At 45.3% G+C, this 21913-nt stretch overlaps 1 protein-coding gene across 2 annotated transcripts; it reads left to right on the forward strand.

Moving 5' to 3' along the window:
• The first annotated feature begins 4121 nt into the window (after window positions 1-4121).
• TACO1 (translational activator of cytochrome c oxidase I) lies at window positions 4122-21680 on the forward strand. Of its 2 annotated transcripts, XM_069751266.1 has the most exons (7): window positions 4122-4188; window positions 11986-12252; window positions 12324-12430; window positions 13007-13140; window positions 13538-13718; window positions 20337-20440; window positions 21290-21477. In XM_069751266.1, the coding sequence occupies exons 2-7, from the start codon at window positions 12006-12008 to the stop codon at window positions 21333-21335; spliced, it is 819 nt and encodes a 272-aa protein (XP_069607367.1). In that variant the 5' UTR covers window positions 4122-4188; window positions 11986-12005; the 3' UTR covers window positions 21336-21477. The 2 variants fall into 2 exon arrangements, with proteins under 2 accessions (XP_069607367.1, XP_069607365.1); XM_069751264.1 differs by lacking the exon at window positions 20337-20440 and having other exon boundaries at window positions 21290-21680.
• The last annotated feature ends 233 nt before the right edge of the window (window positions 21681-21913 follow it).

The raw sequence follows: 21913 nt of genomic DNA on the forward strand, positions 1-21913 counted from the left end.
TATATATATATATATATATATATATATATGTCAGTGAGACACATATGTATATATATTAATATTTCATACAGCGCTAGATAGCTTAAAAGCCGGTAATTCAATTTCCGGCTTTTCCTATCTCCTTCACAAACCCGACATGATATGAGACATGGTTTACATACAGTAAACCATCTCATATCCCTTTTTTTTTTGCATATTCCACACTACTAATGTTAGTAGTCAGGTTGCATAATTTTACAACGTTAACAAGCTGCAGAGGTACAATTGTACCTTCATATATATTTAATTGAAATTTGGCCAATATATTCTGGACCAAAACTGCAGAGATGTCACGAAATTTCAGCCCTCTACGGCTTTTCGAAAAAAAAATTATTGCAATTTTAAAACGGAATAATTACAATTGTACCTACTCAGCCGGACGAAGGTTAAAGGGTTAAATCGCAGAAAAAAATTGGCGTGGGCTCCCGCGCAATTTTCTCCGCCAGAATGGTAAAGCCAGTGACTGAGTGCAGATATTAATGGCCTGGAGAGGGTCCATGGTTATTGGCCCCCCTGGCCAAAAACATCTGCCCCCAGCCACCCCAGAAAAGGCACGTCTGGAAGATGCGCCTATTCTGGCACTTGGCCACTCTCTTCCCACTCCCGTGTAGCGGTGGGATATGGGGTAATGAAGGGTTAATGTCACCTTGCTATTGTAAGGTGACATTAAGCCAGATTAATAATGGAGAGGCGTCAATTATGACACCTATCCATTATCAATCCAATAGTATGAAATGGTTAAAACACACACACACACACATTATTACAAAGTATTTTAATGAAATAAATACACAGGTTTGTGTAATATTTTATTATACTTGTAATACACCTGAAGACCCTCGTTCTGTAAAAAAGGTAAAATAAAAAACCAACAATATCCCATACCTTCCGTCGTTCTGTCATATCCAACGATGTAAATCCATCTGAAGGGGTTAACTAATTTTACAAGCAGGAGCCTGCTAATGCAGCTGCGCTCCTGCCAGTAAAACCCCAGCGAATGAATGGAATGTAGGTCAATGACCTGTAGTTACCTTCAGTCGCGGTGATGCGCCCTCTGCTGGATGTCCTCATATGAACTCGAGCCTGGGAACTTTTCAGACTATTTTCCCATGTGTCACGAAAAACAGTCTCAGAATCACCAAGATCCATTGAAGCGTTCCAGAGTTATTACCTCATAATGGGACAGTGGTAAGAATTGTAAAAATTGGCCCGGTCATTAACATGCAAACCACCCTCGGGGGTTAAGGTATGGATTTATTTTAATTGCTGTCTATAAGGTTATTCTGCCTGTCACTTTGGCAGCAGTCTCGCTGTCTCTCAAGCTGGAGGGGGGTAAATTTAGCTAGCCACTGTCATGTGAGTAATGGGCATGATTCCTATCATAATGAAGGATCTCAGGATCTTAATTAATTTCTGGAGGAAGGGATATCTGTGTCAATATCCTAATTACATTGGTCATTCTCCATGTGGGCTTTCTGGCTGTCACTTAACGTGGGGGCATTGTGGCTGTCGCATATCATCCTTCTTTGCCCCTGTGGGTCGCTGGGAGTCTAGCCCCTGTAACAGCCTGCAAAACCCACCTAGGCTTATCTCTCACAGATACACAAGTCACTTCATTTAAAACTCCCTCTTGCCTCAGTGGGTCCTCCTGATCACTATGCTTAGTATCTTTAGTAGGTTATGTGCACACGCTGCGGATTTTGATGCGGATCCGCAGCGGTTTTGACACTGTGGATTCGCAACTGTTTTCCATGCGTTGTACAGTGTCATGTAAGTCTATGGAAAACAAAATCCGCAGTGCACATGCTGCGGAAAAAAACGTGCGGAAATGCTGCGTTGTTTATTCCGCGGCATGTCATTTCTTTGTGCGGATTCCGCTGCGGTTTACACCTGCTCCATAATAGGAATCCGCAGCTGTAAAACCGCAGGTGGAATCCGCACAAAAACCGCGGTAAATCCGCGGTAATTCCGCAGTAAATCCACAGGTAATCCGCAGTGCGCGTTACCTGCAGATTTACAAAAACAGGTGTGGAAAAATCCGCAGAGATCCAACCTCCGTGTGCACATACCCGTAAACTTGAAAATGTGCACAATGCACAACAGGATCACCAAGTGGTCAACACAGTCTCAATCCTAGCAGTTGCTAGGCACCGCCACTAGTTTCAAGATGGAACAGCAGTCACACAAGAGAACATTTCTAACAATATTTCACGCAGGTCAATGTTAGCTTCTCATCCATAATGTTAGCTTGTCCAGGTCATCCTACAATGTGACATACAGTACTGAAACTTCTCTTTGTGCTTTGTCTGCATGCAGGACCTTTTCTTCCATTCTAAAAAGCAGAACCAAGAAGGAATCCATGAGGTCATGTGCGCACAGAGGTATTTTACGATAATCAAACAAGAGAAGTTTTCTGGTGGAGACCGCTTCAGGAACCTTTCCTTCTTTGGAGGTGTTTTTCGTTTCCTGAAGCATTTCATGAAGTTTTCTTGAAGAGTTTTTTTCAAGCTTTTTGAGTTTTTTTCTCTGAAGGTTTTTTGCAGCCTTTGATTGGATAATGAGCAGTTTGGAGCATTTTAATTTTACCAGACGCTGCTTCAAAAAAGCAACATCCACTTTCTTGTCTCCCACCAGGAGATTGAACGTATGGACAGCCAAAGCAGTTTTTTTATGGAAAGGAACAGTCTTTCCAGGTGCCTTTTGGAGCGGACTCTCAAATATTTCCGTCTGCACATACTCTAATAATCAATGGGGACCCCTTGTTCCTGTATGAGTAATTAATGCAACAAATCAGTTTTGCTAATAAATTCTCTTTATCTGTTATTACAATGGAACAGACAAGCAGAATGTGATAATGAACATGTGAACTTAGCTTAACATTCCAGGACTGTTTAAAAGACAAAGTGCAGAGAATCCTTCACCATTTGCTGGTTGCTATTTTCATATGGGTTAAGTCTGACACAACCAACTCTGACCAAGCTATCGCGGTGTGTCCCAGATCTGAAGTTTCACATGGTCCCATAATCCTGGTTTCTAAGGCCGCGTTCACACGTTCAGTATTTGGTCAGTATTTTACCTCAGTATTTGTAAGCCAAAACCAGGAGTGGATGATAAATACAGAAGTGGTGACGTGTTTCTATTGTACTTTCACGCTGATTTTTCCACTCCTGGTTTTGGCTTACACATACTGTACTGAGGTAAAATACTGACCAAATACTAATGTGTGAACATGGCATAAGCTGAAGTCTCACACCCATACTGCCTCCATCACTACGGTCACACGTGGCCCACGTAGTCTATTAGACAGCTCTGTGACTGCCGGTGACTACACTGAGGCGGCCGTGCCGTATCCCACTACAGTGGCAGTTTGTGTCCTCGGATGGCACTGACACAACTTCAGAAGAGCCTCCGTGTGGATATTATGCGAACACATCTGACATTTTACTCATTCATATACCTACATAGGCCAATGGCAGGTCCCTCACATGATCTCACTGCGATCAGCTTCCTGGTGCCCAATGTTGCCCTCATATAGGCTCCGCTATGTGCCATTCTACCAGCATGGTGGCACTGCTTACTAATATTGGATTCTCTCATTATGGGGGTCTCTAGCTGTGGCTTACTGTTGTGTGTAGGTTCAGCCGATGGGGAGAATCTTGTATTTTGGGGGGCTCTGGGTGTCACTTTGAGTTTGAGGGTCATCATGGGGGAACTTTATTGAGTCACTATCATAAGATGCTGATTATAGGGGTCTGTGGTTGTCACTTAGTTTCCTAGGCACCCTGACTGATCACTCACTTTGAGGACACTTGTCATTATGGGGGACTTCAGTAGTAATTTTGGGTTGGGTGCACTTACTTTTGGACAAGCATTTTCTAAAAAAAGAATGGAGGTAGAATCAGTATTACATATAACCCCAATTTTGCTTTCAAACCACAATGACAATTGGAGACCCCCATAATGACGAATTTCACGACTATGGAGTCTGACCCCAGCACTTTGCAGAACAAGATCGGATTCGGAACTGAATTCCACCAAGCTTGTTTCAGGGAGGACCGGTGCACCCGATACACACTTCCCCTAGTGCGAGCCGCATACTTGGTATTTTCAGCAAGGGGAAAGCGGGCAGAGGAGGATGTGAGGCTGGAGGTCAGTGTCCTGCGTGTCCGGGGCTCAGGCGGCCCCATGCGCATGCCGGGCTCGCTGTACGGCACATAGACATCACCTTTATGACAGTCACGTGATTTTTCAGGGTTCGCTCTGTAGTGTTCCCATGTACAGGATCTGTGTGGAGATCACGTGATCCGAGAGACTGGAGAATGGTCTTCTCCCTATTCCAGTGATCTCCAACCTGTCACTTTATAGCTTGGGTGAAACTACAACTCGCAGCATGCCCTGACACAGGAGAGAAATGGAGCTGGGAGTTCTAGTTCCTAATTAACTGTCTGTGTGCTGGAGAACACTTCAATAATGAGCAGAGCCTGCAATGCCTTTTTTTGTTAAAAGCATCAGTCATTTCAGTGGCAGTTTGTGTGCAATACTACATGTGAGGGTGAAGTACCATGATTTCTCTTCTCACCCTAAATCATTTGTACACACTTTAGAATTTTCTTTTACTATGCCGAATATAAACTTATTCCTGGGAGTGTTCTGAATCATCGGAAAGAATCCTGTCAAGTTCAGGCATTGGCTGTCCAAATGGGGTGGGGGTTACAAGGGGAGGGTGTAGGGAACTCTGGCCTTTCGCAATGGTAACTGTGGGACAGGGGCCTCGGTGGCCTTACCGCAAGGGTTACGGTGGGGCAGGGGCCTCTGCGGCCTTACTGCAAGGGTTACGGTGGGGCAGGGGCCTCTGTGGCCTTACTGCAAGGGTTACGGTGGGGCAGGGGCCTCTGTGGCCTTACTGCAAGGGTTACGGTGGGGCAGGAGCCTTGGTGGCCCTACGGCAAGGGTTATGGTTGGGCAGGGGCCTCGGTGGCCTTACTACAAGGGTTACGATGGGGCAGGGGCCTCTACGGCTGTACCGCAAGGGTTACGGTGGGGCAGGGGCCTCTGTGGATATACCACAAGGGTTACGGTGGGGCAGTTGCCTCTGTGGCCTTACTGCAAGGGTTACGATGGGGCAGGGGCCTCTGCGGCTGTACCGCAAGGGTTACGGTGGGGCAGGGGCCTCTGTGGATGAACCGCAAGGGTTACGGTGGGGCAGGGGCCTTTGTGGCCGCACTGCAAGGGTTACGATAGGGCAGGGGACTCGGTGGCCTTACTGCAAGGGTTACGATGGGGTAGGGGCCTCAGTGGGCTTACTGCAAGGGTTGCGGTGGGGCAGGGGACTCGGTGGCCTTACTGCAAGGGTTAAGGTAGGGCAGGGGCCTCGGTGGGCGTACTGCAAGGGTTACGATGGGGCAGGGGTCTCTGTGGCCTTACTGCAAGGGTTACGGTGGGGTAGGGGCCTCTGTGGCTGTACCGAAAGGGTTACAGTGGGGCAGGGGCGTCTGTGGCCTTACTGCAAGGGTTACGGTGGGGCAGGGACCTCTGTGGCTGTACCGCAAGGGTTACGGTGGGGCAGGGGCCTCTGTGACTGTACCGCAAGGGTTACGTTGGGACAGGGGCCTCGGTGGCCTTGCTGCAAGGGTTATGGTGGGGCAGGGGCCTCGGTGGCCTTACTGCAAGGGTTACAGTGGGGCAGGGGCCTCGGTGGCCTTACTGCAAGGGTTACGGTGGGGCAGGGGCCTCTGTGGCTGTACCGCAAGGGTTACGGTGGGGCAGGGGCCTCTGTGGCCTTCCTGCAAGGGTTACGGTAGGGCAGGGGACTCGGTGGCCTTACTGCAAGGGTTACGGTAGGGCAGTGGCCTCGGCGGGCTTACTGCAAGAGTTACGATGAGGCAGGGGCCTCTGTGGCCTTACTGCAAGGGTTACAGTGGGGCAGGGGACTCGGTGGCCTTACTGCAAGGGTTACGGTAGGGCAGGGGCCTCGATGGGCTTTACTGCAAGGGTTACGATGAGGCAGGGGCCTCTGTGGCCTTACTGCAAGGGTTACGGTGGGGCAGGGGCCACGGTGGGCTTACTGCAAGGGTTACGGTGGGGCAGGGGACTCGGTGGCCTTACTGCAAGGTTTACGGTAGGGCAGGGGACTCGGTGTCCTTACTGCAAGGGTTACGGTGGGGCAGGTGCCTCTGTAGCAGTACCGCAAGGGTTACGGTGGGGCAGTGGCCTCTGTGGCTGTACCACAAGGGTTACGGTGGGGAAGCATTCCATTTCAAGTGATCAAAGTCGGAATACTTTTTTTTACCTGACCTCTTCAGATATTTATTTTCTTCGGTGTTTTTTGAAAAGCTACTTTAGTGAATTAAAAATGTTTAGAAGTTTTATCTTCATTAGTTAATTTGTTATAGATTTCTAAAGTTAGGAAAGCTTGAATTTTGGGCTCGTAAGACTTTCTATTTTTTTATCATATCTCAGGCTAGAATTAAGATAAAGAGATGGGAGAGGCATAATTTTGTTCAGGCTTTACCTCCTTCCTGACATGAGTCTGCAGGAGCTGCGTGTTCACGGGGGCTCACGTAGAGCGCCACCGGGTGCAGGTGTCGGCTCTATGTGAGAGATAACAGCCTACAGCAACGCCCACGATCAGTGCTAGCACCAATTGCCGGCATTTAGGGCAGCACAGTGGCTCATTGGATAGCATTGCAGCCTTGCAGTGCTTGGGTCCTGGGTTCAAATCCCACCAAGGACAACATCTGCAATGAGTTTGTATGTTCTCCCTGTGTTTGCTTGGGTTTCCTCCGGGTTCTCCGGTTTCCTCCCACATTCCAAAGACATACTGATAGGGAATGTAGATTGTGAGCCCCATCCAGCAATGATAATGTGTGCAAACTGTAAAGCGCTGCGGAATATGTTAGCGCTATATAAAAATAAAGATTATTATTTAACTTCTCTGACGCCGCTGTCAATAGTGACAGAGACATAGAGAAGATCGTGCAGGGAGGGGGCTCCCTGTGTGTTTCCTTCAGCGATTGCGTTGTCCTGATGGTCTCCATGGATGGTCTCCATGTCCACGGGGTCCTTCAGTGAAGGTGGCCTGTGAGCAACTGCTAAAAGCAGGAGCTGACATGCCTCTTTCCCTGCTTGTCAGACGCTGCTCCGATGCTCTGAAGTGCAGAAGATGTCCCATTTTGGGACAATGTAAAACATGTAAAAAAAAATTAAAAAGTGTAAATATATAAATCCCCAAATAAAGATCAAAAAGAAAAGAAAAAATATTATTGAAATAAATACATTTATGTAAAAGAATAAACAAAAAATATACACATATTTGGTATCGTTCTGTCTGTAATGACCCGCTCTATAAAACTGTCCCACTAGTTAACCCTTGTAGTGAGCACTGTACAAAAAAACAATGCTTTATCATCATACCGCTAAACAAAAAGTGCAATAAAATGCGATCGAAAAGACAAATATAAATAAACATGGTACCGCTGAAAACGTCATCTTGTCCCACAAAAAAAAGAAGCCATATAGCTCCATCAGCGGAAAAATAAAAAGTTATAGCTCTCAGAGTAAAGAGATGTAAAAATAATTATTTTTTCTATAAAATAGTTATTATTGTGGAAAAGCAGCAAAACATCAAAAAACATATACAGTGGGGCAAAAAAGTATTTAGTCAGTCAGCAATAGTGCAAGTTCCACCACTTAAAAAGATGAGAGGCGTCTGTAATTTACATCATAGGTAGACCTCAACTATGGGAGACAAACTGAGAAAAAAAAATCCAGAAAATCACATTGTCTGTTTTTTTAACAATTTATTTGCATATTATGGTGGAAAATAAGTATTTGGTCAGAAACAAAATTTCATCTCAATACTTTGTAATATATCCTTTGTTGGCCATGACAGAGGTCAAACGTTTTCTGTAAGTCTTCACAAGGTTGCCACACACTGTTGTTGGTATGTTGGCCCATTCCTCCATGCAGATCTCCTCTAGAGCAGTGATGTTTTTGGCTTTTCGCTTGGCAACACGGACTTTCAACTCCCTGCAAAGGTTTTCTATAGGGTTGAGATCTGGAGACTGGCTAGGCCACTCCAGAACCTTGAAATGCTTCTTACGAAGCCACTCCTTTGTTGCCCTGGCAGTGTGCTTTGGATCATTGTCATGTTGAAAGACCCAGCCACGTTTCATCTTCAATGCCCTTGCTGATGGAAGGAGGTTTGCACTCAAAATCTCACGATACATGGCCCCATTCATTCTTTCATGTACCCGGATCAGTCGTCCTGGCCCCTTTGCAGAGAAACAGCCCCAAAGCATGATGTTTCCACCACCATGCTTTACAGTAGGTATGGTGTTTGATGGATGCAACTCAGTATTCTTTTTCCTCCAAACACGACAAGTTGTGTTTCGACCAAACAGTTCCAGTTTGGTTTCATCAGACCATAGGACATGCCCCCAAAACTCCTCTGGATCATCCAAAAGCTCTCTAGCAAACTTCAGATGGGCCCGGACATGTACTGGCTTAAGCAGTGGGACACGTCTGGCACTGCAGGATCTGAGTCCATGGTGGCGTAGTGTGTTACTTATGGTAGGCCTTGTTACATTGGTCCCAGCTCTCTGCAGTTCATTCACTAGGTCCCCCCGCGTGGTTCTGGGATTTTTGCTCACCGTTCTTGTGATCATTCTGACCCCACGGGGTGGGATTTTGCGTGGAGCCCCAGATCGAGGGAGATTATCAGTGGTCTTGTATGTCTTCCATTTTCTAATTATTGCTCCCACTGTTGATTTCTTCACTCCAAGCTGGTTGGCTATTGCAGATTCAGTCTTCCCAGCCTGGTGCAGGGCTACAATTTTGTTTCTGGTGTCCTTTGACAGCTCTTTGGTCTTCACCATAGTGGAGTTTGGAGTCAGACTGTTTGAGGGTGTGCACAGGTGTCTTTTTATACTGATAACAAGTTTAAACAGGTGCCATCACTACAGGTAATGAGTGGAGGAAAGAGGAGACTCTAAAAGAAGAAGTTACAGGTCTGTGAGAGCCAGAAATCTTGATTGTTTGTTTCTGACCAAATACTTATTTTCCACCATAATATGCAAATAAATTGTTAAAAAAACAGACAATGTGATTTTCTGGATTTTTTTTTCTCAGTTTGTCTCCCATAGTTGAGGTCTACCTATGATGTAAATTACAGACGCCTCTCATCTTTTTAAGTGGTGGAACTTGCACTATTGCTGACTGACTAAATACTTTTTTGCCCCACTGTAAATGGTTATAAATGGTAGATTCTCTAACTGGGTCGCTGTGAACAGTGGGGTACTGCAGGGGTCGGTGTTGGGACCTATTCTCTTCAACATATTTACTAACGATCTGGTAGAAGGTTTACACAGTAAAATATCAATATTTGCAGATGATACAAAACTATGTAAAGCAGTCAATACAAGAGAAGATAGTATTCTGCTACAGATGGATCTGGAAAAGTTGGAAACTTGGGCCGAGAGGTGGCAGATGTGGTTTAACAATGATAAATGTAAGGTTATACACATGAGAAGAAAGAATCAATATCACCATTACACACTGAACGGGAAACCACTGGGTAAATCTGACATGGAGAAGGGCATGGGGATCCTAGTTAATGATAAACTTACCTGGAGCAGCCAGAGCCAGGCAACAGCTGCCAAGGCAAACAGGATCATGGGGTGCATTAAAAGAGGTCTGGATACACATGTTGAGAACATTATACTGCCTCTGTACAAATCCGTGGTTAGACCGCACATGGAGTACTATGTACAGTTTTGGGCACTGGGGCTCAGGAAGGATATAATGGAACTAGAGTGAGTGCAAAGGAGGGCAACAAAATTTAGTCTAGAAAAGACGACTGAGGGGCAATCTAATAACCGTGTAAAAGTATATAAGGGCACAATACAAATATCTCTCCAAGGATCTGTTTATACCAAGGAAGGTGACAGTCACAAGGGGGCATTCTCTGCGTCTGGAGGAGAGAAGGTTTTTCCACCAACATAGAAGAGGATTCTTTACTGTTAGGGCAGTGAGAATCTGGAATTCCTTGCCTGAGGAGGTGGTGATGGTGAACTCAGTCGAGGGGTTCAAGAGAGGCCTGGATGTCTTCCTGGAGCAGAACAATATGGTATCTTACAGTTATTAGGTTCTGTAGAAGGACGTAGATCTGGGGATTTATTCTGACGGCATATAGGCTGAACTGGATGGACAAATGTCTTTTTTCAGCCTTGCTACTATGTTACTATGTTAATGTTGTATCACTGCAAGACTATGTGCACACGTAGAAAGATCCTCTGCGGATTTTTCCGCAGCGGATTTGATAAATCCGCATTGGAAAACCGCTGCGGTTTTACTGCGGATTTATTGCGGATTCTACTGCGGATTCCGCTGCGGTTTTACATCTGCAGTTTTCTATTGGAGCAGGTGTAAAACCGCTTTGGATTCCGCACAAAGAATTGACATGCTGCTGAAAATAATCCGCTGCGTTTCCGCACGTTTTTATCCGCAGCATGTGCACTGCGGATTTCATTTCCCATAGGTTTACATTGTACTGTAAACTCATGGGAAACTGCTGCGGATTCGCAGCTGCGGATCCGCAGCAAAATTCGCATCGTGTGCACATACCCTAATCATACTGACCCGAAGACTACAGCTGTCTCATCAATTTTACCACATGCGGAACGGTATAAAAACAACAAAACAAAATTAGTTCTTGAATTGCTGTTTTTTGTTCATTCTATCTCCCAAAAATCAGAATCGAAAGCCATGAAAAAAAGTCAGGTGCCCAAACATGGTACCAATAAGTCAGTTCGTCCTGCAAAAAACAAGCCCTCACATGACTCTCTGGGTCAAAATATGGAAAAATTATAACTGTCCAAATATAGTCATGCAAAAACTATTTTTTGCAATACAAAGCGTCTTTTAGTGTATGACGGCAGCCACACATAAAAACCCGATATAAATCTGGTATCGCTGTAATCGCACCGACCCGAAGAATAAAGTCGCCTAATCACTTATACCGCACGAGGAACGGCGTAAAAAATAAATAAAACAAATTCTTCACCTGCTGTTAATTTTTTCATTCTGCCTCCCAAAGATCACAGTAAGGCTCGGCGCACGTTTATCGTGTGCTCTGCGCTGAGTGCTTACACCAGGGTTTCCATGTAAATCTCTGAAATATGGGATTCAGACGGAACCTCTGGCGGAAGATTCCTTATAATGAGGCAGATAGAGGCACTGCGGACCCATGTGGCCTATGATCCGGTAGTGTCCGTCTTTTTATGTGAGTATAAAAGCGTGATTGACCACAGTTTTGTGCACTTCTGAAAAAAGGTAACGTTGAACAGAGGCTAAAAGGAGTCCAGGGTAACTCTGCTGCCTCATTATAGTGAATGGATCCCTCAGGGGTTTCATCTGATTTTCTGAATCACTTGAAGATTTAGATGTAAACCTCGATGTAAGTGCCCAGTGTAGAGCGCCAGATAAATGTGATCGTAAACGTTATGTAAAATGTTCCCAATAAAAGCTTCAACTCAATCCACAAAAAAGCAAGTCCTCACTCAGGTCAGTCTTCTGTTAACGGAGAAACAGGAGTTTAGGAGAAACGTAAAGGCCTCTGTGGCAGTACCGCAAAGGTTACAGTGGGGTAGTGGCTTCTGTGGCCGAATTCCAAGGATTACGGGGGGTTGTGGGCTTGGGCCTCTGTGGCCAAATTGCAAGGGTTACGAGGATTGGGGATTCTGTGTCTGTCCTGCAAGGCTTGATGTAGGAAAGGGCCCCTGTAGCTTATTTTCAGAAACTTGAAGCAGTCAGTGAAAAAAAGATCCTGACAAATTAGCCCCTCCCCCATACACCCTTCATGTTCTTTTGTTTTGCATAGCACACTGGGTTGTATTATTGTGTAGTGTGAAGAGCAGTGATTGACTTTCTCGTCCTCCATTTCCATAGGGTGAATCTGTGGCTGCACTATGTCTCTAGCACTGGGCAGGTTCTGCTTCTCCTACCGGAGCAGTCTCTGGAGATCACTGTCTGGATGTCAGAAAGCCTTGGAGACATTACGTTGTCCTGGTCGGGAGGCGAGACTTCACACATCGGCAGTAGCTTTGGCTGGACATAATAAATGGTCCAAAGTGAAGCATATAAAGGGTCCAAAGGATGCAGCCAGGTCACGCCTGTTTAACAAGCTTACCGTAATGATCAGAGTGGCAGTGAGAGGTATGGATGAGAGTTTCATGATTGGGGACTGGGGGAAAAGGGCAGAGAATGATTTTGTCTTCTCCTTACAGAAGGGGGCCCAAACCCCGATTTCAATCCACTATTGTACCAGCTGATTGAGCAGGGACGGCAAAGAAACATGCCGAAAGCTTCCATTGAGGCTGCTATTAAAGGAGTGGTAAGAAACCAAAGCCTACAACAACAAAAAAGTAATCACTTATATGTCCAAAAAACAATAGATATGTTACACTTCAAATTCATAGATCAACCAATATAGGTCAGCTACTAGTTTGATACTGGAGGTAGGGTTAATCCAAATGTAGGCACTGATAGTAAGGCTTCCATTCCAAATTCCCAATTATACCATGTTTATGGGTACAGTCCCATGGCAGGTTCAGCCCAGGATATCAGGGGAAAAGTTCACCAAAGGGAGATTCATGTGGAACATGTCTTTATAACCACCAGGTCTATAGCTGAAGTTATATTAGAACAAATGATCCAGTTTACCTCCCAGGATAAATCTGGGAGACAGGTGCTGCTGGCTGTGTAACCCTCACACCCGACGGGCGCTGTTTCGCTGCTCGCTTCTTCCAGGGGTTTACCATTAATTTCGCCATTGGCAATGCCAAGCTTCTGTAATTCCATGTACACAATTTCTATATAATCCCTTTAAGTAGATTTTGTTAGAAGAACTGAATGATTATACATTATTGAATTGCTGAATTATTTTAAAAAATACATTTTTTTTTTAAAGGATAAATCTAAACCCACGTCCTATGCACTTTATCAAGCTAGAGGGCCCGGTGGATGTTCTCTAATTATTGAACTCCTGACTGATAACACCAGTCGCTCTTTTGCAGCTCTCCGACTCCTACTTAACAAAAATGGGTATGTGCTTTTGGAACCATATCGACTGTTAAAACTTGTGGCTAAAAATGTCTAGTTCTTACCATTATTGACAATTAAAAGGGTTTCTGCTGCTGTTCCCTCTAGTGACAAGCTGCAGGTAAACTTGGCTTGAAGACCCTTTTAAAGGGACTGTGTCAGCACAGAATGTGCACCCTTGGCGTGGCCAATCTAATAAATTCATCTTCCCACCTGTTTGGCGATAGAGGGAAAACAAGTAGGTGGGACGGTGCACTTATATGTTTGGCGATGCCAAGGGTACATAAATAAAATATATATAGATTGAAAATATCTGGTATACAGATTAACTTGGCAACTCACTTTCTTTGAGTTTTTAAACGAAAAGAAAAATGGAGTAATTTTTCATTCTGGTTTACAGGGGAACTCACACTGATGCACTACATTGCTTTAATAAAAAGGGAGTAGTGACCGTCCAGACCCAAGATCGAGATGGCAAACCTGTGCAGATGGAGCAGGCTGTTGAACTGGCCATACAAGCAGGAGCTGAGGATGTGGAACAGGTGCAGGACGAGGAGGAGGAGGAGAAAGATGTATACAAGGTGGGAGACAATCTATCTATTAAGGGGACTCTGTTGGACAGTTCAACGATTATTGTCTGGAAAGATGTACTTGGGAAAATAGAAATGATTGTTGCAAAATACAAGAATAAAGTACAAATCATACGAGGAATATAAATGAAAGATGGGAACAAATAAAGGCGATCAAGTATTCCCAAATAGTAGATTGGTCCATTGGTGGTGTCTGAGAAATTGTAAGCAGGGTAACCCCCTAGTGGGGTCCGGTGCTAGATACTACATTAAATATGTTGTCCAGGATTAGAAGTTCATGACTGAGTTACTCCAAAAATGGCGCCACATTAGTCCACACCTGTCCTGGTGGTGCATGATATTGCAGCTCAGTCCCATTCGCTAAAAATTGAGCTGGACTGGAATACCAAACACAACCAAATAGACGGGAGTGGTGCTGAGTTTGAAATGTTTTTAGAAACCTGTATAATGTCTAAAATGCCTTCAATTATGACAAACGTGTACGTGTGCAAATAACCTCTTAAGAAGGGAAGAGAACCTAAACTCTAATGCCACCTATTGGATGTAGCAACCCCAAAGTCACTATAGACCTCATAATGAGCCATGCCATATTACTTAGGATAAGAAGCCAAATCAGACCTCTTTCATTGCACTAATGAGGAGCAAACACCCCCAAATGTGTTTACAAATGGAGCATCTAGTTTTCTTAGCCAAAGTCATGTGGCAAAGCTTGCTAAAGGGTCGATAGTGACATTTGGGATTCCTAAATCCAATAGGTGGCGCTAGAGTTCAGGTTCTTTTTTTTTCTCTGAAGAGTCTATTTGCATATTTAAATTCCCAGAGGATTATATTCACTTTGGTCCGAGTGCTGTCTGGAGCTGTTCAGTTGAATGTTTTGTTTTTTTCTTTTATCACAGACCAAATCTCCACATGAAATAAATTGCAAAATGCACTAGCTTCTTCCATAAGATGGATGTTACTTGCCTATTCAAATCTATGGGTTCATAAAAATATAAATTGGATCCTATAAGGATCAACTGTACAGCATCCAATTTTTTGGGATACATTGCAATTCTTTAACCCCTTCATGACCTTGGGATTTTCCGTTTTTTTGTGTTTTTTATTTTTCCATCAGTATGGCCATGTGAGGGCTTATTTTTTGCGGGACGAGTTTTACTTTTGATTGACAGCTGACATGTCCAGGCGTGGAGGCTGGCTCACCGCCGGAGCCCGCATCAAAGCAGGGGATCTGACCTCGGATGTACTATCCTGTCCGAGGTCAGAAAGGGGTTAAAATAAGAATTTGTATTTGGTCTTGTACATTTTAATAACTACTGATGAATGACAATTGAAGAAAATATCTGTTTTTTCCCTTCACCCATGAGAGCACACCTGACAGAGGGATCCGTCCAGCCAGGACCAGAAACCTACTGAAATAAAAAGGGTGGTACCTCTCCCCCGCTTCAGTTGGGTTTCATGTCCTGACGGGAAGCCTTGTGCTGAGACCTGGGCGGGTTGAAGATTTTATTATTTTATTCCTGCTTACCCACTCCTGTTCCAGTACTGGAAGAACAGGCACATGCCTGTATGCCTGCCTTCAGGTGCTGGAAGCGCCGTCCGCAGGTCCAGAGGGCCTTAGCGTACGTGTGGGCGCAGGCGGCACAGACGCAGGCCGGGTCGGCTCTTCTGGATCCGCCATGCCGCTCCCCCTTTTTCGTCTTCTTGCTGCAGCTCCATAGTGAGTTAGGCTTCCTTGGGCGCGCTCCGCTGACGTCACGGGCAAGGCACACTGGGAAAGGGCGTGCCCGAGTGACATCGGAGGGGGTGCTCTGGAAGCAATATGGCGGCGCCCTGGGCAAAAAAGCCATCCGGGACACGTGAAGACTTGGCACATTCTGGCAGGGGCGGTGGAGGGTCATTGTTTTGGGCACCAAAGGAGGCGGATCTGAGGTGTAGCGCAGTGGATCACTTATAAAATGGGGGATGACCACAGAAAAAGCGCTTATGTCCAAAGCTCCCCATCATGGAAAATCTGAGAGGACAGCAGTAGTAGAAGCCTTTGCAGCAGCAGTCACTTCTACCAGTGCCTAATCGCCAGCTGTTGTGAATTCTGTTATCGAACTCCCTCCTGTGGTCATGAATGGTACTTCGGCGAGTTCTGTCCATGGACTCCCTCTGGTGGCTGTGAGTGGAGCTGCTGGTTCTGAGGTTCCTTCCACAGGTTACTTAGTTTATTCTTTGTCTGGCTGCTCTATTTAACTTGTGCTGACCGCAAAGATACCTTTCCTATCCTCAGTCTGTTTAGTAAGTCTGGCCTCCTTTGCTGAAACCTGTTTCATTTCTGTGTTTGTGACTTTCATCTTAACTCACAGTCAATATTTGTGGGGGGCTACCTTTTCCTTTGGGGAATTTATCTGAGGCAAGGTAGGCTTTATTTTCTATCTCTAGGGCTAGTTAGCTCTTAGGCTGTGAAGAGGCGTCTAGGCAGCGTTAGGTACGCTCCACGGCTATTTCTAGTGTATGTGATAGGATTAGGGGTTGCGGTCAGCAGAGCTCCCACTTCCCAGAGCTTGTCCTGTGTTAGTTTTACCATCAGGTCTTTCCGGGTGCTCCTAACCACCAGGTCCATAACAGCCAGCACAGGCGCACAAAGGGAAGCAGCTGCTCAAGTGGCAGGAGTGGCAGCCGTCCCGGTCAGAAGAGTGGAAGTTCGCAGGACTCCTCAGTATCGAGGAGGGACGTCGTATGTACCCCTCATCAGTCCGGTACCCTTAATAGGACAGGGGGTGGTGAATGATCTACGAGAATGTCACCTTTTGTTAATAAGGGCCATTTCTTGTACCAAAAAGAACAGAAAATGTGCTCTTTGTAGAACCGCGCTGGCATTCCATTGGCAAAAAAGTCTTTGCTCAGACTGTATCCAAAAAATTATATGGGATGAGACCCCTGACTTTGCCACAAGCCTTAGATCTGTGATCAAGTCTGAGGTGGAAGGTTCCTTAAAGACTCAGTTAAAAAATGGGAACAAAACAGCTCAGAAAGTCATTACGGAATCTGAGGCCTCTCCGTGGTCTGTTGGAAAATACTATAGTGAATTTTCCTCCTCGGACAGTGATATAGGTGGCCGACTGCTTTCCGGCTGAGGACACCGATAGGTTGGTCAGAGCAGTCAGGTCAACAATGGGCGAGAAGGCACCTAAGTCCCTAGATGATATAATGTTTGGGGGCCTGGAGGAAAGGAGGAAGCACACCTTTCCAGTTAATTCCAGGATACAAGCTCTCATAAAAAAAGAGTGGAAGAAGGCAGAAAGATGTAGTACCTTAGCCTCATCCTCAAAGAGGAGATACCCCTTTGAGGAAAAAGACCCAGAGAGTTGGGATAAAATCCTAAAATCGACAGGGCAGTGGCATAATCCTCCAAGAGGTCAGCCCTGCCCATTGAGGATTCCGGCACACTTAGAGACCCATTGGATAAAAAAGCTCATGGGTTACTGGATTACACCTGGGAGGCAGCCGCGGGGAATCTGAAACCAGCAATAGCTGGGACTTGTGATCCCTTATGATCTGGCTGCAACAAATGGGGGAACAGCTTAGGAACCAATAAGCCTTTGTTTGACCTGCCTTCAAAAAATTGACTCCATCCCATGTGACAGTCAGTTTCTCTTTTGGGCAGAAATTGGAAGACATATTGGAAGGGGATTTTATTCCCCACTCCTTTTTTCTAATCAAATAGATTTTTATTAAAAAAAATGACATAGCAGGATACAATCTTTTCAAAAGACATTCAATTTCAAATAAGACAACCCCAATAACAAAACTCCCCCCATTCCCCACTCTTTTTGATAAAGAAGCTGGATGGTTTCATAAGAACTATTAACCTGAGGAAGCTCAACCGATGGATTGTGAATTATTCCTTCAAGATGTAGTCAGTGAACACCGCTATCAAGCTGTTATTCCAAAACTGTTTCATGGCGGTCATCGATTTGAAGGATGCTTATTATCACATCCCAATCCATCGGGACCATCAAAAATTCCTGAGGGTGGCTCTGTATCTCCAGGGACAGGTCAGGCATTACCAGTATATAGTCCTTCCATTCGGACTGTCAATAGCTCCGAGAGTATTCACCAAGGTAATATCGGAGGTGATGGCCTACCTTTGTCCTCGAAACACCGTTATCATCCCTTACCTGGACGACTTCCTTATAGTCGGAAGGTCAGAAGATCGCCATTCAGAAGAGCTGAGGGAGGTAACGGTAGTCCTAGAAAAGCTGGGCTGAATGGTAAATACACTCAACTTAAGACTAAAACCAGAAAGGATACCAGATCTGCCTCCTACCAGAGGACAAGATAGCGAAGAAAATGGCCCTGGCGCTGTTAGCGATAGATCAGCCAAGAATGACCCTAAGAAAAGCAATGTCCTTGCTAGGATCCCTAACATCTTATATCCCAGCAATAAGATGAGCCAAATTTCACCTAAGGCAGCTACAGTGGGAAGTCCTGTCTGTGCAGAGGTTGATTAAAAAGGCATTTAGAAGGAAAGATACATCTTTCTTCTGCAATAAGGGATACCCTTCTTGGTGGACAGTCAGTAAAAACTTGCCATCAGGGGTCAAGTGGTTAAGATCAGTAGAGGATGTTATCACGACAGATGTGAGCAATACCGGATGGGAGACACATCTAAGTTCTCACTCAGTTAAGGGGGTATGGTCTCCTCTAGAGAGTGGCCAGGGATCGAACTTGAAAGAGCTGTGGGCTGTGGAAAGGGCCTTGAAAGACTTTCTACCCTTCCTCCAGGGTCACCATGTTTGAGTCATGTTGGACAATCGAACAGTCGTGACATATCAACTACTGGGGGAACAAGGTCCCATACCCTAATGATGGCAGCTGACATTCTACTCCAGATAGCAGAACAACACCTACTGTCTCTTATGGCACTTCACATAAGGGGAAGAGACAACACAAAGGCAGACTACCTGAGTCGCGAGAAATTGAGACAGGGAGAATGGTCTCTAAACCAGATTTTCAATCAGATAGTGCCGGCATGGCATGGGGGCGGCTGGAGATAGTTCTGTTTAATAGCTCACACAAGAAAAAAACTTCTGTTCGTTAAACCCAAGGGAGAAGAAATTTGCAGTGGGTGCTCTTCAGATTCCCTGGAGATTCAGGACGGCCTATGCATTTCTTCCAATAGCGATGATTCCAACAGTTGTGAGGAAGATCAGAGAGGATCAGGCGAGGGTGATTCTCATTGCTCTATACTGGCCGAAGAGACCATGGTTTTCCCTTCTAAGTCTAGTGTCAGTGTCCGATCCATGGATCCTGCCAGAGATCCCGAACCTTCTTACTCAGGGGCCAGTATGCAAGTCTCAAATGAAGACCTTCCATCTAGCAGCATGTAACTTGAGAGGGCATTACTGAGTTGGCAGGGCTTCTCACCAGGTCTAGTCTCCACCCTATTGAAAAGTAGGAAAATTATTACATCTAGAATCTGTGGTAGAACATGGAAGAAATTTGTGGATTTTTCAAGGCAGCCCTTAGGGAATGAGGCCCCGATAGGGTCCATTGTAGTGTTTCTTCAATCGGGGTTGGAACTAGGGATAGCAACAAACACTCTCAAGGTACAGGTATCAACCCTTGGTGCCCTGTATAATTGCAACCTCGCAGCAAATGAATGAGTGTCTCAATTTATAAGATCCTGTAGTAGGTCCAGACCGGTTATAGTGCCAAAGTTTCCTCCATGGGAACTGAACCTAGTTTTAGAGGCACTAACTAGAAACCCATTTGCGCCCTTAGAGGATTTATCTGCAAAGTTCCTAACATCAGCTGCAGGGTGGGCGACATACAGGCCCTGTCCATATGTCCCCCCCTATACACAGGTATATGATGATAGAGTTGTTCTAAGGCCTGACCATCTCCCCAAGGTAGTTCTTAAATTCCATAGGAGCCAAGAGATTACTTTTGCCCTCTTTTTGTGATAACCCTAAAAATCCAGGGGAGGAGAAGTTCCATACTTTAGATGTAAGGAGGTCTATGTTGCAGTATATGCCCATGACCAGTCAATGAAGGAAGCACTAGTAACTATTTGTAGACTTTCAGAGTAGCAGAAAGGAGTATGGGGTATCCAAGAGAAGAATACCATTGCCAGACGGATCAGAGAGGCCATTAGTTTATCTTACACTACGAGTGATGCTCCGGTTCCTGAAGGCATCAAGGCTCACTCCACCAGAGCTGTCGCAACCTCCTGAGCAGAAAAGGGGGAGGTATTAATTGATTAGATCTGTAAGGCCGCTACCTGGTCCTTACCATCTACTTTCTTTAAGCACTACAGACTGAATCTGTCCTCCTCTGCTGACTTGACCTTTGTTAAGGTCAAGTCAGCGGTGGTCCCTCCCTAAGGTGTTTCAGATCTCCAAAAATCTCTCGGGTGTGCTTTCATTGGTGAAGGGAAAACACCAAGGTTACTTACTGGTAGCCGTTTCTTCCGGAACCCATGACAGCACCCGTATATTCCCCCCCTCCTCCCCCTCAACTTATGTGTGTGCACTATAGTTTGGGTGTTTTTATAATGTGGTGTTGGTTATATGTGTAAATTAACCGGAGGTCCTCTCATGCTCTGCAACCCAACTGAAGCGGGGGAAGCGCTACCATCTTTTTATTTCAGTAGGTCCTGTCCTGGCTGGGCGGATCCCTCTTTTAGGTGTACTGTCATGGGTTCCGGAAAAAAACAACTACCGGTAAGGAACCTTGGTGTTTTCTGGCTAAAACTTATATGATTTTTTTTAGACACTATTTTGGACAGGGTCTGGTGGTAACACACTATTTGTGTGTTTTATTTGTTTTTAAAGGGAACCTGTCACCCCGAAAATCGCGGGTGAGGTAAGCCCACCGGCATCAGGGGCTTATCTACAGCATTCTGTAATGCTGTAGATAAGCCCCTGATGTTACCTGAAAAAGGAGAAAAAGACGTTATATTATACTCACCCACTACTGCTGGTCAGGTCAGATGGGCGTCTCCGGTCCGCTGCGGCGCCTCCTATCTTCTTTCCCTGACGTCCTCTTCTGATCTTCAGCCACGGCTCCGGCGCAGGCGTACTTTGCTCTGCCCTCTTGAGGGCAGAGGATAGTACTGCAGTGCGCAGGCGCCGGAAAGGTCAGAGGCCCGGCGCCTGCGCACTGCAGTACTTTGTCTGCCCTCAACAGGGCAGAGCAAAGTACGCCTGCGTCGGAACCGTGGCTGAAGATCAGAAGAGGACGTCATGGAAAGAAGATAGGAGGCGCCGCAGTGGACCAGAGACGCCCATCTGACCTGACCAGCAGCGGGACCGCCCCTGGGTGAGTATAATATAACGTCTTTTTCTCCTTTTTCAGGTAACATCTGGGGCTTATCTACAGCATTACAGAATGCTGTAGATAAGCCCCTGATGCTGGTGGGCTTACCTCACCCGCGATTTTCGGGGTGACAGGTTCCCTTTAAGCTAGCACTTTATTTGTTTTTTAATTATTTTACTATTAGGCGGTGCATATACTCTTGCTTTTTTGCTGTAATTTGACATAATTTACTCTTAACATTCTCATTTTTGCAGTATATCTGTGATTCATCCACATTACGAGATGTCCGCAACCAACTGATCGTCTTAGGATTAGTGCCAATATCCTCCGGGCCAGAGTATTTGCCCAACAGAACTGTACAACTCTCAGACACTGACAAAGAAAGGGTCTTCAAACTCTTGGAATTGATAAAAGACCAACCAGATGTCATGCGGGTCTATGACAATATAGAATAACAAGAGCCCCTAAAGGTGCAACCGGCTCCAAGTGTAAGTTTAGTTACAGCTGCAGGTTTTTCAACTTCAAACTCCATATGGATTGCAAATGTTATGGCTAACAAACATCTATGTGACAGCTGGGCTTGGTGTAGCTATAAAGTCAGAACATTTGTATGTCCAATATAATTAAAGTAATGGCTGAATCAAATTCTCATGGGATCAGTTGTTCAAGAGATGATGAATCCATGACTTATCTGTATTGGGGATTTTTAAGCTCATCACTATGGATCATTACACATGCAAACCTTTTTAACGCCTTTAACTCAAAATGAGATATAGCTACAGTTCCAGTTTAAAGTTCATTAAATGTTCTTCCTTGTTCTTATTGAAATGTGTACATTATAGATTCAGACTGAAGGCAGCAAAATCAGAAAGGAACAC

The sequence above is a fragment of the Ranitomeya imitator genome, chromosome 2 (assembly GCF_032444005.1).
Source record: "Ranitomeya imitator isolate aRanImi1 chromosome 2, aRanImi1.pri, whole genome shotgun sequence".
Lineage (NCBI taxonomy): Eukaryota > Metazoa > Chordata > Amphibia > Anura > Dendrobatidae > Ranitomeya > Ranitomeya imitator.

Bases quoted from the DNA above. Each gene is read 5' to 3' on its own strand.
- TACO1 (XM_069751264.1), top strand. From the start codon at position 12,006: ATGTCTCTAGCACTGGGCAGGTTCTGCTTCTCCTACCGGAGCAGTCTC. The intron at 13,141-13,537 runs GTATGTGCTTTT...TCTGGTTTACAG, and splicing joins CTCCTACTTAACAAAAATGG to GGGAACTCACACTGATGCAC. The intron at 13,719-21,289 runs GTGGGAGACAAT...TCATTTTTGCAG, and splicing joins AGGAGAAAGATGTATACAAG to TATATCTGTGATTCATCCAC.